Raw genomic sequence first — 15004 nt, 5'->3', positions numbered from 1 at the left:
ATTTCACTTAGCATAATGTCCTCCAGGTTCATCCACTTTGTTGCAAATGGCAGGATTTCTTTCTCATGGTTCATTCAGTCAACAGATACTTATGTTGTTACTATATCTTGGCTCCTGTGAATAATGCTGCAATAAAGGTGGTAATGCATATATCTCTTCAAGATACTGATTTTGTTTCCTTCAGATATATGTCCAGAAGTGGGATTGCTGAATCATATGGTAGTTCTATTTTTAATTTTCTGAGGACTCTGAATAATGATGTTTTCCATAATGACTGTCCAATTTACATTCCCACCAACAGTGTACAAGGGTTCCCTTTTCTCCACATCCTCACCAACACTTGTTATCTTTTGTCTTTTTGATAATAGCCATCTTAACAGGTGACATCTCATTGTGGTTTTGATTTGCATTTCCCTGATGACTAGTGGTGTTGAGCACCTTTTCATGTAGGTGTTAGTTGTTTGTATGTCTTCTTTGGGAAAATGTCTATTTGGGTCCTTTGCCCATTTTTAATTGGATTATTTGTTTTTTACTACTGAGTTGTACAAAGTCTCTCTACATTTTAGATATTAACCCCTTGTCAGACATATGGTTTGTAAATATTTTCTCCTATTCAGCAGATGCCCTTTTCATTTGTTGATTGTTTCCTTTGCTGATGAAACTTTTTAGCTCGATGTTGTCCCAACTTTATTTTTGCTTTTTTTGCCTTTGCTTTTGGTGTCATATCTAAAAAATAAAAAAACAATGTCAAGAAGCATTTTCCCTATGTTTTCTTCTAGTGGTGTAAGGCAGGGTCCAGTTTCATTCTTTCATATGAGGATGTCCAGTTTTCCCAACAGTACTTATTGAAGGGACTATTTTTTCCCCATTGGGTGCACTTGGCACCCTTGTCAAAGCTTACTTGATCATATATGCGTGGGTTTACTTCTGGGCTCTCTATTCTGTTCCCTTGGTCTCTTCATATTCTTTGAAGCTTTTCTCTTGCATTATAGATCTTTTTTCTTATTGATTTGTAGGAGTTGTTTATATACTAAGGAAAGTAGACCTTCATCTGTGATAAGAGTTATAAAATTATTCCTAGTTTACTTTTTTCTATATATATGTTTAGTTGTGCAGATTTTCAAAAAAAATTATGTAGTTGAATTTATCAATTCTTTTTCTGTTATAGTTTCTGAGTATTGTGTTACACTTAGAAAAACCTTTCCTTCTTTAAGATATCCTATGATATATTCTAGCACTCTTATGATTTTATCTTTTATATTTAATCTTTTATCCATTTGGAACTTACTTTGGTGTTAGGTATGAGGAGTGAGTAGGGATTCAACTTTCCCCCCCCCAGAGGGCTTGCCACTTGTCCCAATACCACTCTTGAATTATTGAGTCTTAAAATCTAGAATGAATGTTGAATTTTATCAAAGACCTATTAAGCATCTATGAACATGATACAATTTTTTCTCTTTTAAATTATTAATAAGATTAATTATATTAATATTGAATCTTCTTACATTTCTGTAATAAACCTTAATCATGGTGTATTACTCTTTCCATATGCTACCAGATACTTTAGTTGGTAATATACTTGAGATTTTCCCATTAATATTCATAAGTGAAGAAATTGGACTATAGTTTTGTGTGTGTGTGTGTGTGTGTGTGTGTGTGTGTGTGTGTGTGCTATCTTTGTTAGATTTTGGTACCAATGTTATCTCACCTCATAAGATTTTGGAGGACTTCCAATTTTTTCTGTGCTCTGGGTCAGAATTAATAGCATTGTGGTCAACTACTATTTACCATTTTGGTGGAGTTTCCTTGTGAAACAAGGTGAGTCACGTGTTTTGGGGATGGAGGTGAAGGTGAAAATGAAGGCAGTAGGAATGATAGGTCTTTGATAATATTCTCTTGTTCTTCTGTGGTAATGGTTTAATTAGATTTTCTATCTCAGGATCTATTTGGGTAAACTGTATTTTCTTATCTTGAACAGCATCCATTTCATCCAGGCTTTCAAAGTTTATTTGCTTAAAGTTGAGCAAGATAGTCTCTTACAAATTTATAATTTTTTCCTATACCTGCACCTTTTCCCCACTTACCTTTTTTTTTCTTTTTAATCATGGCAAGTGTGCATTTCTCCCCTTCTGATTAGATTAGTTACTATTTATTTATTTATTTATTTTCTGAACTTATTAGTGCTTCTATATTAGTTTTCTTAATTCATTTATTTCTTTTTAAAAAATCTTTACTACTTTATTATGCTTTATTTATGTATTTTTTTCTAACTCTTAAATTGGATGATTAATTTACGTTCACTATAATTTTCCTAAGCCCGGCTTTAGTTATATCAAATAAGCATCTATATGTAGTGTTTTCAGTACTTTTGTTTTCTAGATATTCCGCAGTTCGGTTTTGACTTCCTCTTTTCCTCAACAGTCCGTTAAAACACTTTTTAAAAAGCTCAGGGTGGTTTTAAATTTAATTTTAGTTATTCATTTTATTTTTTCCATTCTTGAGATCATTAGAGAATTTTATCTTGCTCTCCACTCCATTTGACTTTTTCCCCATGACTCTGCCTCGCCCACTTCCTTGCGGCTTTAATAATAATGGTCAGGAGCAGTGTTCCAGAACGAAGGAACGCTGAGGGCCAAGGGAAGAAACAGTGGTCCGAGGCCAAGGAAGGCTGAGGACAAAGCCGACCCCTCCTCCGGTTGGCGCAAGGGGCGGAGGGAGCGGGGACCGCACCCCCGCGGCACGCGGACCGACTGGCCAATCGCCGCCACCCAAGCCCTGCTCTGTTCTTTGATTGGTTTTGGTGGATACGCCCCCACCACCCTTCGCTTCACCTATTGCTTGGCTCTGACCTGGACGGTGGCCGGCGGAGGACAAGAGGCTCGCAGAGCGGAGGCAAGGTTTTGCAGTGAGTGGGACACAGCTGCTGTGTCTAAGCGTCGGAGAGTGACGGGGCTGCAGGGACATGGCGGCGGCCTCTGCGTTGTCGGTCCTGCTGGTGGCGGCGGAGAGGAACCGATGGCAGCGAGTCCCGAGTTTGCTGCTGCCGCCGAGGTAACGGCGGGTGGAGGGGCGGTGGATCAGTGTCGGGGCTGGGGGTGAATGGACTCGTGCGGCATGTGAGAGGCGCGGAGGGACCGAGGGTAGAGAGGGAGGAGGGGAGGACGGAAGAAAAACTCCAGCCCAGTCCGGGGGAGGTTCTGCTTTCAGTCTCGGCATCGGGAGGGAGACACGCTTTCTTCTCCCTTCCACACATCCAGCCTTCAGCATTCTGCCCATTTTTGTGGAGTGGGGGAGTGGTGGAGCGGAGCCTGCCGTCTCCATGCGCCCCTCGCCATAGGGGCAAGAACAACGCTGTACAGCTCCTAACCATTAACACTGTGTTTTCACTGCATTCCCTCTTTGGGGAGCGTTGTTATGATCCTGCTTCTGGTGAAGTCCGAAGGGGTCAAAGACTTGCCTTAGTTTACACTAGTGTTAAGGAATGGCGCCAGGATGCCAAAGACTCTTGGAGTTCTTTCCCTTTGCTGAAATGAATCAAGTTAACAAAAGCAAATTTGTCTCCGGCGAGCTGAGAGGTTTTGTCAGCAGCTTTGTACACACATTTGAACAAAGCTATCAGATGACTCACTCTAACTAACCTGACTCCAGATCAGTTTCTGATTTTAAGTTTCGGAGACAATTACTGGCAGTGAAGACACTCTGAGGTTTCCAGGTAGCAAGCTTCTTTAGCTTCCTTTGCCTTCTCTTCCCTCCTCCTCCATCATTCTGGAAACACAGTATAGCTTAGTGCTGAAGGGCACAGACTCTGCACTCAGAAGGCAGGGGTCTCAGCTTTGCTACTCTGGGTGTGTGAGTAACCTTGAGAAAGTTACTTATTATCCTCAGTGCTTCAATTTCTTTACCTAGGAGGAGGTGATGATACTATCCCTAGAAGAGATAATACTAGTGCCTTAGACTGTGCGAATTAAATGAATTAATATTAATGTAAAGAGGCTTAAACAGAATCTGATGCATATGAATCAATCCATAGATGTAGCCTTTGCAGACTTCATGATTTGTCTTAAGTTTTTTTTATTGCTTTTATTGTCCAAAAGTTACTGTATGGATGTAGATTTTCAGTTACTTAATTGTAGGACTAGCCCCAGAGCAAAATATGATAGTTGATGAAAGCAATGTTAGTGCTCTTCTTTTTCTCCTGATTTTTCTTTTCTTAGGTTTCCAGGGCTCTTCAGGATATTACACAGACCCATTTTCTCTCACTTCCCTCTCCCTCTCAAATCTTAGCTATTATTTATAGAACCATTCTCAAGTGGTTGTCACCCTGGAAAATGTTAGAGTAGTTAATGGCATGTAGAATTAAAATCTTATCAGTATATAGGGTGTTTACATGTTTTTTTATGTCATGATTTTGTAGTAACTCAGGAAAGAAATCTAGTCTAGTGGTGGAATTTTAAAAACGAGGAGAAACTGGTATAGAAATTCTTGAATCAGGATGGAATAATCGCATGGAAGCAACTTCTTAATGTTTTTTAAGCCATTTTAAATTGTAGTGTAGATAATGGTGAAAAATGGAATAGACCAATCAGAACATTGCTGGAATAGAAGATTATAGTTAAGTGGTGTGTGTGTGGGAGGTGGTTGTCTCTTGGTTTTCACTGGAAAATGGCAGAAGAAAACTTTAGTTCAGCCGTGTCCTTAAAACTGAATCAGAGTCTTAAGCTGGATTTACCAAGAAGCAGTCATTTTATAGACACATTGCCCAGGACAGGCCTTGAATCTTATTGGTAAGCGTATCTGAAGATTGTGATGGGAAGATGCTGTGATTCTCCATCTCCCCATTGAAGATCAAGAAAGCGAGTTCAGTTGATTGGAAAGATGTGGGAAAGCAGTGGCCTCCTGAGAAAACCATCTTGTGGAACTCAAGTACCAAAGCTGTGGGTCTTCCCAGGACATTTTATTTAATAAAATGGAATAGAACAGGAACTATCGAAACATAGGGGAAATTCTCTTTCATAAAACTTCTGTGTGTGTACTGGCTTGTGAAGTCAAACATAGTTTTTACTTTGGGTTCTGGTGAAAAAAGTTTGAAAACAAGCTGAACTAGATGATCTTGAAGTACCTTGGCTTTCTAATTGTTTCTGACTCTGTGGTCATTTGCCAGCCTCAGGAATGAGCCGGTTAGGTGATCTGGTCAAGGACACTTAGTACCAGGGAGAACAGCCAGAACTGTAACTTTTGATTTCTAGATTCGTTTTCTTCCCACAAAGTAAATCTTATTGAATCACTCTGTAGGCTTAAGGTTTAAATGTAACTAAAGTCATATCTAGATTTGGTTGCAAGTTTTTAAAAATTGAGATTCTTTTGAGAGAACAATGACATATCCTGTTTAATTATAATTCCATTTGGATTCATTTTATAGGGGATGGACTTGGAAGCAAAGAGCCATGAGGTATGCAACTACCACAGGTACTGATACCCTCTTCTATTTGGCCTTGTTTCAGGTTATGAAGTAAGAAAGGGAAATGCTTAATTATTTAATGTGTGCATAATAGAATTAGTTTTTATATACTTTTGAAGTTTTGGATTTTCATGATTACTTTCTTAGTATTGAGTCAATGGTTTTCACCTCTTATGTTAAATCTCTCTTGCTTTTGAGTCTAAAATATATAGGTAAATAGTTAAGGACATTTTATGTTTATGTTGTTATTTATTTGACCCTCTTTAGTGTATTGAATTGAAAAAGCATACATATGATGGTCTAAATCAGTGCTTGAAAACAGTTCTTTCCAGTAGCAGGAATTTTTTTTGTTTGTTTCAAAAAAAGTGTTACGTGGAGTTCCCAACTGTAAACATTTAAAAGTGTAACTTCCGGTTGACTGAGTGTAGCCTCCTCCTCCAACATATACATGCATGCTTCACCCTAGCACCCCTGTGACAGCTTGGGCTCTATAGATCCCTGTTGAAAAACATAGTTTGTTGTTTGTTTGTTTTTTATAATGATGCTGAGCTTTTTTTCTTTTTTAAAAAAATATTTATTTTTTGGCCGTGTGGGGTCTTAGTTGCAGCACGCAGGATCCTTCATTGCGGCGCGTGGGCTCTTTTTTGTTGTGCACAGGCTCCTCTCTAGTTGTGTCGCGCGGGCTGCAGAGCACACAGGCTCAGCAGTTGTGGCGCGTGGGCTTAGTTGCCCCGTGACATGTGGGATCTTAGTTCCCCGACCAGGGATTGAACTGGCGTCCTCTGCATTGTAAGACCGATTCTTAACCACTGGACCCACAAAGGAAGTCCCAAAAAACGTACTTTGAAATTATATAAAACTTTATTTTTTGAGTAAAATAAATATTATAAACTGTCAAAAACATTTATTTCATGTCTGATGATGGAAGTGTATTTTATTTATTAATACAATAACATGTCATATGACACTGATGCCAGTGAACTGGTGCAGTATTCATTTATATTGCAAGAACCACACACCCCTGTGTACAGAGAGATAGAGGCAGTGGAACAGAGTGATGAAGAGCTCACATTCTGGAGTGAAGCTAACCGGGGTTCAAATCCTGGAACTACCATTTTTTTTAGCTCTATGATTTCAGGAAATCAGTATCTCTTTCAATCTTAATATCTTCATTTTTAAAATTAAGATAATAATAATAGCCTCTACTTCATAGGATGATTGTGAGGATTTAAGTCCAAGTTGAGTGTTTAGCAGAGGACCTGGGGCATAGAAAATAGGTATTAAAGTTTAGTTATTATTAACTGTGCTTTTTTTTTTTAGCTATTGTAATTTGATCTTTGACATAACAAAGCATCTTTTAATTTTATTTTAAATTGAAAAAGCTGAGTAAGAATTTATGTTAATAAGAGTATCTTGAATTTCATGACTTCTAAAGGCTTATTAACAGCTCTCCCTTATCTGATCACACTGGCATTGATTCTAATCGAGGTCAAAATGGAAAGGCAGCAGAAACTAACACACCACTGTAAAGCAATTATACTCCAGTAAAGATGTTAAAAAAAAAAACAGGGGTTTCCCTGGTGGCGCAGTGGTTGTGAGTCCGCCTGCCGATGCAGGGGACGCGGGTTCGTGCCCCGGTCCGGGAAGATCCCACATGCCACGGAGCCTGCGCGTCCGGAGCCTGTGCTCTGCAACGGCAGAGGCCACAACAGTGAGAGGCCCGCGTACCAAAAAAAAACCCACAATGAGGGGGTACTTCCCTGGTGGTCCAGTGGTTAAGACTCCACACTCCCAATGCAGGGGGCCTGGGTTCGATCCCTGGTCCGGGAGCTAGATCCTGCATGCATGCCACAGCTAAGAGTGCACATGCTGCACCTAAAGATCTCGCACATCGCAACAAAGGATCCCTCATGCCACAACGAAAATCCTGAGTCCCGCAGCTAAACCTGGTGCAGCCAAAACAAACAAACAACAACAAAAAAAGGAAAGGCAAAGAAGATAACTTGGTTTACCCAGAGAGACAATCTGCAATAAAGACAATAGAGACATTATAAGTTAAAGTGACCCTATCTCTGCAAAGGTCTAACTTTACCCTACACAAGTAGCAACATCTACAAATATTGGACATTGAAAAGAAATGCACTGATATTAGCTAAAATGGTTATTTGAGGCTTTGTTATGCTGATTTTACCAAAACAAATGTTTATAACCTAGTTAATATCATCATAGAATATTTACATTTGGCCCTTTAGTATCCATAGGTCCCACATCTGCAGGTTCAAGGAGCCAAGGATCAAAAATATTTGAAAATTCCAGGAAGTTTCCAAAGCAAATCTTGAATTTGCTGTGCACTGGCAACTATTTATATAGCATTTACATTGTACTTAAAACTATTTATGTAGCTTTTTTATTTTTTTATTTTTGGCTGCGTTGGGTCTTCATTGCTGTGCGCGGGCTTTCTCCAGTTGCAGCGAGCAGGGGCTACTCTTCCTTGCGGTGCACGGGCTTCTCATTGCAGTGGCTTCTCTTTGTTGCGGAGCATGGGCTCTAGGCATACAGGCTTCAGTAGTTGTGGCACATAGGCTGAGTAGTTGTGGCTTGCGAGCTCTAGAGCACAGGCTCAGTAGTTGCGGTGCATGGACTTAGTTGCTCTGCGGCATGTGGGATCTTCCCGGACCAGGGCTCGAACCCATGTCCCCTGCATTGGCAGGGAGATTCTTAAGCACTGTGCCATCAGGGAAGTCCCTGTAGCATTTATATTATATTAGGTATTATAAGTAATCTAGAGATGATTTGAAGTAAACTGGAGGGTGTGGGTAGGTTATATGCAAATACTACACCATTTTATATAGTATTAGTATTTATGCATCTGCGGGTTTTGGTGTCTGCAGGGTTCCTGGAACCAGTCCCCCATGGATACTGAGGGACAACTATATTTTGCATTCTCATTCCTTAATTCCCCAGTAACATTTGTGTATGGTTTTCATGGTATTTTAAACAGGACGAAACATTACCAAGGTCCTCATTGCAAACAGAGGAGAAATTGCCTGCAGGGTGATACGAACAGCCAAAAAAATGGGTGTACAGTCTGTGGCTGTTTATAGTGAGGCCGACAGGAATTCCATGCATGTTGACATGGTACGTTGTTAAAAACTGGAAGTCAAATTTTGTAAGTGACCGTATTTGTTTACTGTGTCAGTATTTTACTTCTTTGTTGACAGTTTATATTTGCTAGTATTAACAGTGTCTAAGTAGGTAAGTTCAAACTGCTCACTAAAAATTTATCTTGGGAACCTTTTCCAAACGTAACACCAGTGGAACTACACTGTGTGCCTAGTGGTGTAGTTGACTTCTAGGCAAGGTCCTGTCTCATCAAGGATTGGTTAAAATGGTTCAGAGAATGTGGCTGACCCATAGATCATACTGCCAGTGGCGCACATCCAGATCCCTGATGTACCAGGAGAAGGATCGAGGTCAGTCTTAGCAACTGCCAGTTACTGGCCAAGGGATCTTAGACAAGTCATTTAATGTTTCTGAGCCTTGACTTAACTGTAAAATTATGACCAGCTTCACCTGGGCTTTCCACACTGCCACTTTCCCCTTGAATTCTGTGCAGGGACTATCTCCAACCAGTTTTGCTCTATTCCCACCTCTGACTCTCCCTCTACCACCTACTCTCAGCAGATGATCTTGAGTCACAGAGGACGTAGAATTGAGCTTCCTGCCGCAGAATCTGCTCGCTGCATCTGCATCTGTCCTCTTCCCATCCAAGGCTAGTTTTCTTCCTGTGCTGTGGAGTCCTTCTCCTCTCCCCTGTTAAGAATCTTCCATTTTCTTCTTTTCTCACTGTATACTGTCACTCTAGATCATATCATCAAGTCCTGTGGCTTTGCTAAAAACTTCCAAATGTCTATTTCTAGCCCAGACTTTCTTTTGAACATGATACATGTCTATCCAGCCTCCCACTCAACACCTCCACCTGGATGGGCACCAAATCAATATGTCTGAAATTAAACTCATCACCTTTCATCTGTACTGAGCATGCTTTTCTTGCAGACTTCCCTAACCCAGTAGGTGGCAACACCATCGCTCATAAAAATAATAATGCCAGAGATCTGGGAGTGTTTGAATATCTCCCATCTTCCTCCCCTCTCTACATCCTTCCCCCTTCCCCACCTAGACAATCTCCAATTGCTGTTAATTCTGCTTCTCAAACATTTCTTTCCACTTCTTTCTGCCCTCTACCACCTACACCTTAAGTCAAAGCCGCTATCATCTTCGCCTGGTCAAATGCTGTAGCCTTGTATGTGGTCTCCCTACTTTACCCTTGACCCCCTCCCACAATATTTTCTACACTTCAGCCAGACTAATAGCTTAAAAATCAGATTTTTCATGTTACTCCTGTGCTTTAAATGCTTTAAACCTTTTAATCATCCTATAGATTATCAATAATTTAAAAGATGGATAGTATTCAGTGTTGGTTAATGTGGTTAGAAATTAGGTTATTGATGGAAATGTATATTAGTGACACCATTTCAAGGGATGATTAACCAGGGGCGATTAAAATGTCATATCTTTCACCCAGCCCTAGAAACACTCCTCTAGGTCTCTGTCCAGAGACATACTCACACATATGTGCACCTAGAGGCATGCACAAGATGCTGCCGGCATCCGTTTGCCATTACAGCTTAAATGTCCATTTAGAGGTACCTGATTAAATGAACTATAGTACCTTCATACTGTGGCACATTATGCAATTGTTATAAAAAAAATGAGGTAGACGTGTGTACTAGCAAGAAAAGAGCTCTCAAGACATACTGTTAGTGAAAAAAGCAATTGCAGAAGATGACTCTAGAGTTTGATCCTATTGGTGTAAAAACAAAAACTAAAACTGTTGTATGTTTATATAAATATATTCAAATAAATAGGAATGTGGATATGGAAAGGTATGTCCCAAATTGATCATAGAGGTTATATCTGGAAGGAGTTTAGAATGAGGGAGAGGGGCAATGCCAAAGGACTCCTTTGCTTCTGTATTACTGTTCACAGTCTTTAGAATGAGAATGGATTTGTATATTGTGGAATTAAAGTTTAAATTAAAAACACACACTTTAAAAAGTCTCATCATGTGTCCCCTTGGGAGACAGTCCAAAGCTTTAACCTCCCACAAGGCCCTCTAAGATCTGCATCCCCCTGTCTTCCAGTCACATGTCTGGTCCCTGACCCCTTATTCATTGCTCCAGCCACACAAGCCTCCTTCAGTCCCTCAAATGGGCCAGATTTCTTCCCACCCCAGGACCTTCGTATGTGTTGTTTTCTCTGCCGGTGAGGCTTGCCCCCATCTCCATTCCTGTTCCGAACTCCCCTCCTCCTGTTTGCCTGGCCAGGTCCCAGGTCAAGGAGCCCCTTGACCTTCCCTCCCAGCCTTTCCCTGACCAGACTAAACCTGATCCTCTTCCTCTTACCTGCATTGTGTCCTCTGTTTTTCCTTCTTGGCCTTTATCACAGCTGTCATTAAGTGTGTGAATGTATGTTTGATGTTTGTCTCTTCCTCTAGACAGAGACACTTGTCCTATTTACTGATGTATAGGCAGCTTCACCTCAAAGCATGGCACATAGTGGGTATTCAGTAAGTCTTTGAATGAATGAATGATATTGTGTATCTGGCCTTCTTCAAGGGGTGCTATGATTATATGAAAGTTTTAAGGGACAATATAAAAATAGTTCATAAATGTATAGAAGGGGTATTATCATACTCTAATAATTATATAAACTTAAGGAAACTTTGTAATTTTATTTCTTACTGTATACATCTTGTATATTTTGTCTCTGTTGTCAAATTGTACATTGTTGGCATTAACTACATTTAAGGTTACTATTGTTGCTAATAATAATACTGTGACTAATGCCTCTTGCCTTCTAACCCAAGGCACTTTAATTTTCACTCTGTGTGTTTTATACATAAAAGTTAAGTTTTGGTACCCTCCTCCTGTGAAAGATTCCAAACTGGCTTATTTTTATAACATAGACATGAGCTGCTGCTTCTGTTCCTCAATTCTTGCATTGTTCTTAGGAGCCAGCATTTTTATTTATAATAATAAGATGACCCAGCCGCAGTTCTGTATAGTGTACTAGTGTGTACCAGCTGTGTGGTCTTTTAAGCATGTAATTAATATTCCTTCAACAGGCAGATGAAGCACATGCCATCGGCCCCGCTCCCTCACAGCAGAGCTACCTTTCTATGGAGAAAATCATTCAAGTGGCCAAGATCTCCGCTGCACAGGTAAAAGAGTCATGAAGAAATTTGCATTGCAGGGACTTCCCTAGCGGTCCATTGGTTAGGATTCTGTGCTTCTAATGCAGGGGTCGCAGATTCCATCCCTGGTTGGGGAGCTAGGATCCCACGTGCCACGTGGTGTGGCCAAAAAAAAGAAGAAATTTGCATTGCAAAAGGAATAAGTTTTTTTGTTTGTTTTTTGTTTTTTGGGTTTTTTTGCGGTACACGGACCTCTCACTGTTGTGGCCCCTCCCGCCGCGGAGCACAGGCTCTGGACAGGCAGGCTCAGCGGCCATGGCTCACGAGCCCAGCCGCTCCGCGGCATGTGAGATCCTCCCGGACTGGGGCACGAACCCGCGTCCCCTGCATCGGCAGGTGGACTCTCAACCACTGCGCCACCAGGGAAGCCCCAAGGAATACGTTTTGTACAGGTTACACAAAATTGCTTATTATTTACAGAACTCGTTCTCTATGTTTAGCTGTTCCCAAAATTTTTACATTTGATTATGGGATTGTTATTGTAAAGTAGGCGTGTCGCTTCTCACTCCTCAGCCACTCTACCGTCTTACTGAGTCCTGTGCACTTTAGATCTTGGGGAAACAGGTGGAGGGAGGGTTTAATTACAAATTTAAATTAAGAGGGAATTCAGCTCTTCTACCTTCAAAGCCAGATCCTAGGAACATCGGATTCTTTGGGAGAAATAGACGGTGCTCTAAATTACAAGGAAAAATAGAATCAAGAAAGAAATCCTTTTCCCTCTTGACTTCCAGTCTCATTCTAAGGCCCTGCTCCCTGTTTTTCCAATATCCCAGACTCAAAAGTTTGCTGTTATTGTATCTGTCATCCTTCAAAATAAAATAGGAACCAACTTGTGTTGAATCTTTCCTTGAAATGTCTCCAGAAGTTGTTCTTTTTAATGACACAACCAGGCCTTATGATCTCTTATCTGGATTTCTGATTCTCAGCTGGTTTCCCTACTTCTAAATCCCTTGCCCATCCAATGAGTTGTGCTAGATAGATAACTGTTAGCAGTTGTTTTTACTGCAAGACAGATGTAAGACAGATGTTTCTTAAACCCTTGTTTCATTATTACCACCTGCTCTTTTTTTCCTCAATAACTTCACCCCTTTCTCATCCTATTCCCCAGTGAGTAAATCTTTTGTGGTTACAAGATAAAGTTCAAACTCTTCAGCCTAGCATTTAAGAGTTTCCAGTATTTCTCAAAACTTGTTTCTCCGGGCCTCCCTGGTGGCGCAGTGGTTAAGAGTCCGCCTGCCGATGCAGGGGATACGGGTTCATGCCCCGGTCTGGGAGGATCCCATATGCCGCGGAGCGGCTGGGCCCGTGAGCCATGGCCGCTGGGCCTGCGCATCCGGAGCCTGTGCTCCGCAACGGGAGAGGCCACAACAGTGAGAGGCCCGCATACCGCAAAAAGAAAAAAAAAAAAAAAAAAAAACTTGTTTCTCATCGCCACTTGTTCATTATGGTTGCAATGAACTTTTCTCTGTCTTTACACATCATGCTTATTTCTCTAGGCATCTGCTTATATTGTTCCGTGTGCCGGAAATGCTCTTTTCCTCCTTCTCAAATCATTCATGCATTTATTCACTCAGCAAACGTTACTTGGTCTCCTCCTTTGTGCCAGCTTTTAAGCATGTATGCAGGGACTTCCAGTGGTAAAGGATCCGCCTTCAAATGCAGGGGACACGGGTTCGATCCCTGGTTGGGGAACTAAGATACCACATGCTATGGGGCAACTAAGCCCATGCGCTCTAGAGCCCATGGGGCACAACTACTGAGTCCGCACACTCTGGAGCCTGCACACCACAACTAGAGAGAAGCCTGAGCACCGCAACGAAAGATCCCGCATGCCGTAACTAAGACCCGATGCAGCCAAATAAATAAATATTTTTTAAAAAAGCATGTATGCAGCAATGACTAACACGGTTTATACCCTCTGTCTGAAGCTACACTCTTATAGGTGAGGCAGAAAATAAATATTGGGTTGGCCCAAAAGTTTGTTCATAAGATGTTACAGAAAAACCTGAACGAACTTTTGGGCCAACCCAATATTTAAATGAGTAAAGAACAGATATAACTAGGAATGTTATAAGTGGTGAGAAGAAAGTAAACCTAGATAAGGGGGTAAAGACTGGTTAGGAAATGCTTTTAAATAGAGTGATCAGTGGAGGCCTCTTTGAAGAGATGACACTTGAACAGGGACCTGCCTGATGAGAAGGAGCCAGCCACATGAAGCACTTGACGAGAAAGGTTCAGTCACATGGGACTGCCAGGATGCTGAGATGAGTATAAGCTTGTGTTCAAGGGACAAAAATATTCAGTGTGGATGGAGTGAAGGCAATGAGGGGCTGTGTCATTCAGGATCCAGTTAGTAAAGCTGAAATTCCATTAGATATTTCAACAGAGGGAGATTAATTTAGGGATTAGTTCCACCAGTGTTAGAGGACTAGAAGAGAAAAAAGTATGTTGAAATTACCTAATGATAAAACTACAGATACTGATAACGACCCCTTGGGCTGGGGAAGAGGTTGGAGGAAGGACCTTCTGCAGCTCTTGCTCAGTTCTCTATGGAGGGGCCCTACCTGGCTGCAGGGAGCATAATGAGGCTGGTTCTGGAAGTTCCAAGAGAGACTAAACATGGGAACTGCTGCTGCCCAGGGTGGAAGAACAGGAAGCTTCCCTGGCTTCCAGTTTCCCTACAGTGACCCCTGCTGGTGGAACCTGATAGGAAACCAACTGGCAAGAACAGTAATTTGCAGGGCCCTGTCGCCAAACTCAGTATGGAAGGTTGGTTTTGGAGCTGGAAAACCAACTGACACAGGAGGAAAGTGGTAGATGAAGCTGAGAGTGGTAGAGGCAGCATCATTTAGAGCATTATAGGCCTTAGTAAGGAGTTTGCATTTCATTCTAAGTAGCTATTGGAGGATTTTAAGCAGGGGAGGGAGGTGATCTGATTTATATTTTAATAAGATCATGTGGCTGCCCGTGGGGAATAGGCTAGTGGGATGGGGCAAAGGTGGGGTGATAACAAACACAGCAGGCAGAATAATTAGGAGTCAATTGCAGTAGTCTTGCCCTTCACTGGCACTGGAATTCCTGCCTCTTACAATTACTTTCTTGACTCTAGTCACACTGATGTCTCCCTTTTCCTTTAGCATTTGCTTTCCTGTTCCAGTCATCTTTATACTTAATTAGCTATTTTCTTGTTTAGCAATTTTAATGCATATCATGACTCCTCAACTCAATTG

The 15004-nt window shown here is 41.2% G+C and overlaps 1 protein-coding gene across 1 annotated transcript in view; it reads left to right on the top strand.

The window, feature by feature from the left end:
- Nucleotides 1-2874: 2874 nt before the first annotated feature.
- The window catches only part of MCCC1 (methylcrotonyl-CoA carboxylase subunit 1), a 63204-nt gene continuing 51074 nt past the window's right edge, over nucleotides 2875-15004 (top strand). The window contains exons 1-4 of the mRNA XM_060100070.1: nucleotides 2875-3051; nucleotides 5420-5466; nucleotides 8460-8596; nucleotides 11646-11741. Coding sequence (XP_059956053.1) covers nucleotides 2963-3051; nucleotides 5420-5466; nucleotides 8460-8596; nucleotides 11646-11741 — 369 coding nt within the window. The 5' untranslated portion in view covers nucleotides 2875-2962. The remainder of the gene's footprint in view (nucleotides 3052-5419; nucleotides 5467-8459; nucleotides 8597-11645; nucleotides 11742-15004) is intronic.

The sequence above is a fragment of the Mesoplodon densirostris genome, chromosome 5, assembly GCF_025265405.1.
Source record: "Mesoplodon densirostris isolate mMesDen1 chromosome 5, mMesDen1 primary haplotype, whole genome shotgun sequence".
Taxonomy (NCBI): Eukaryota; Metazoa; Chordata; class Mammalia; order Artiodactyla; family Ziphiidae; genus Mesoplodon; species Mesoplodon densirostris.
This window is presented reverse-complemented; position numbering and strand designations above follow the sequence as displayed.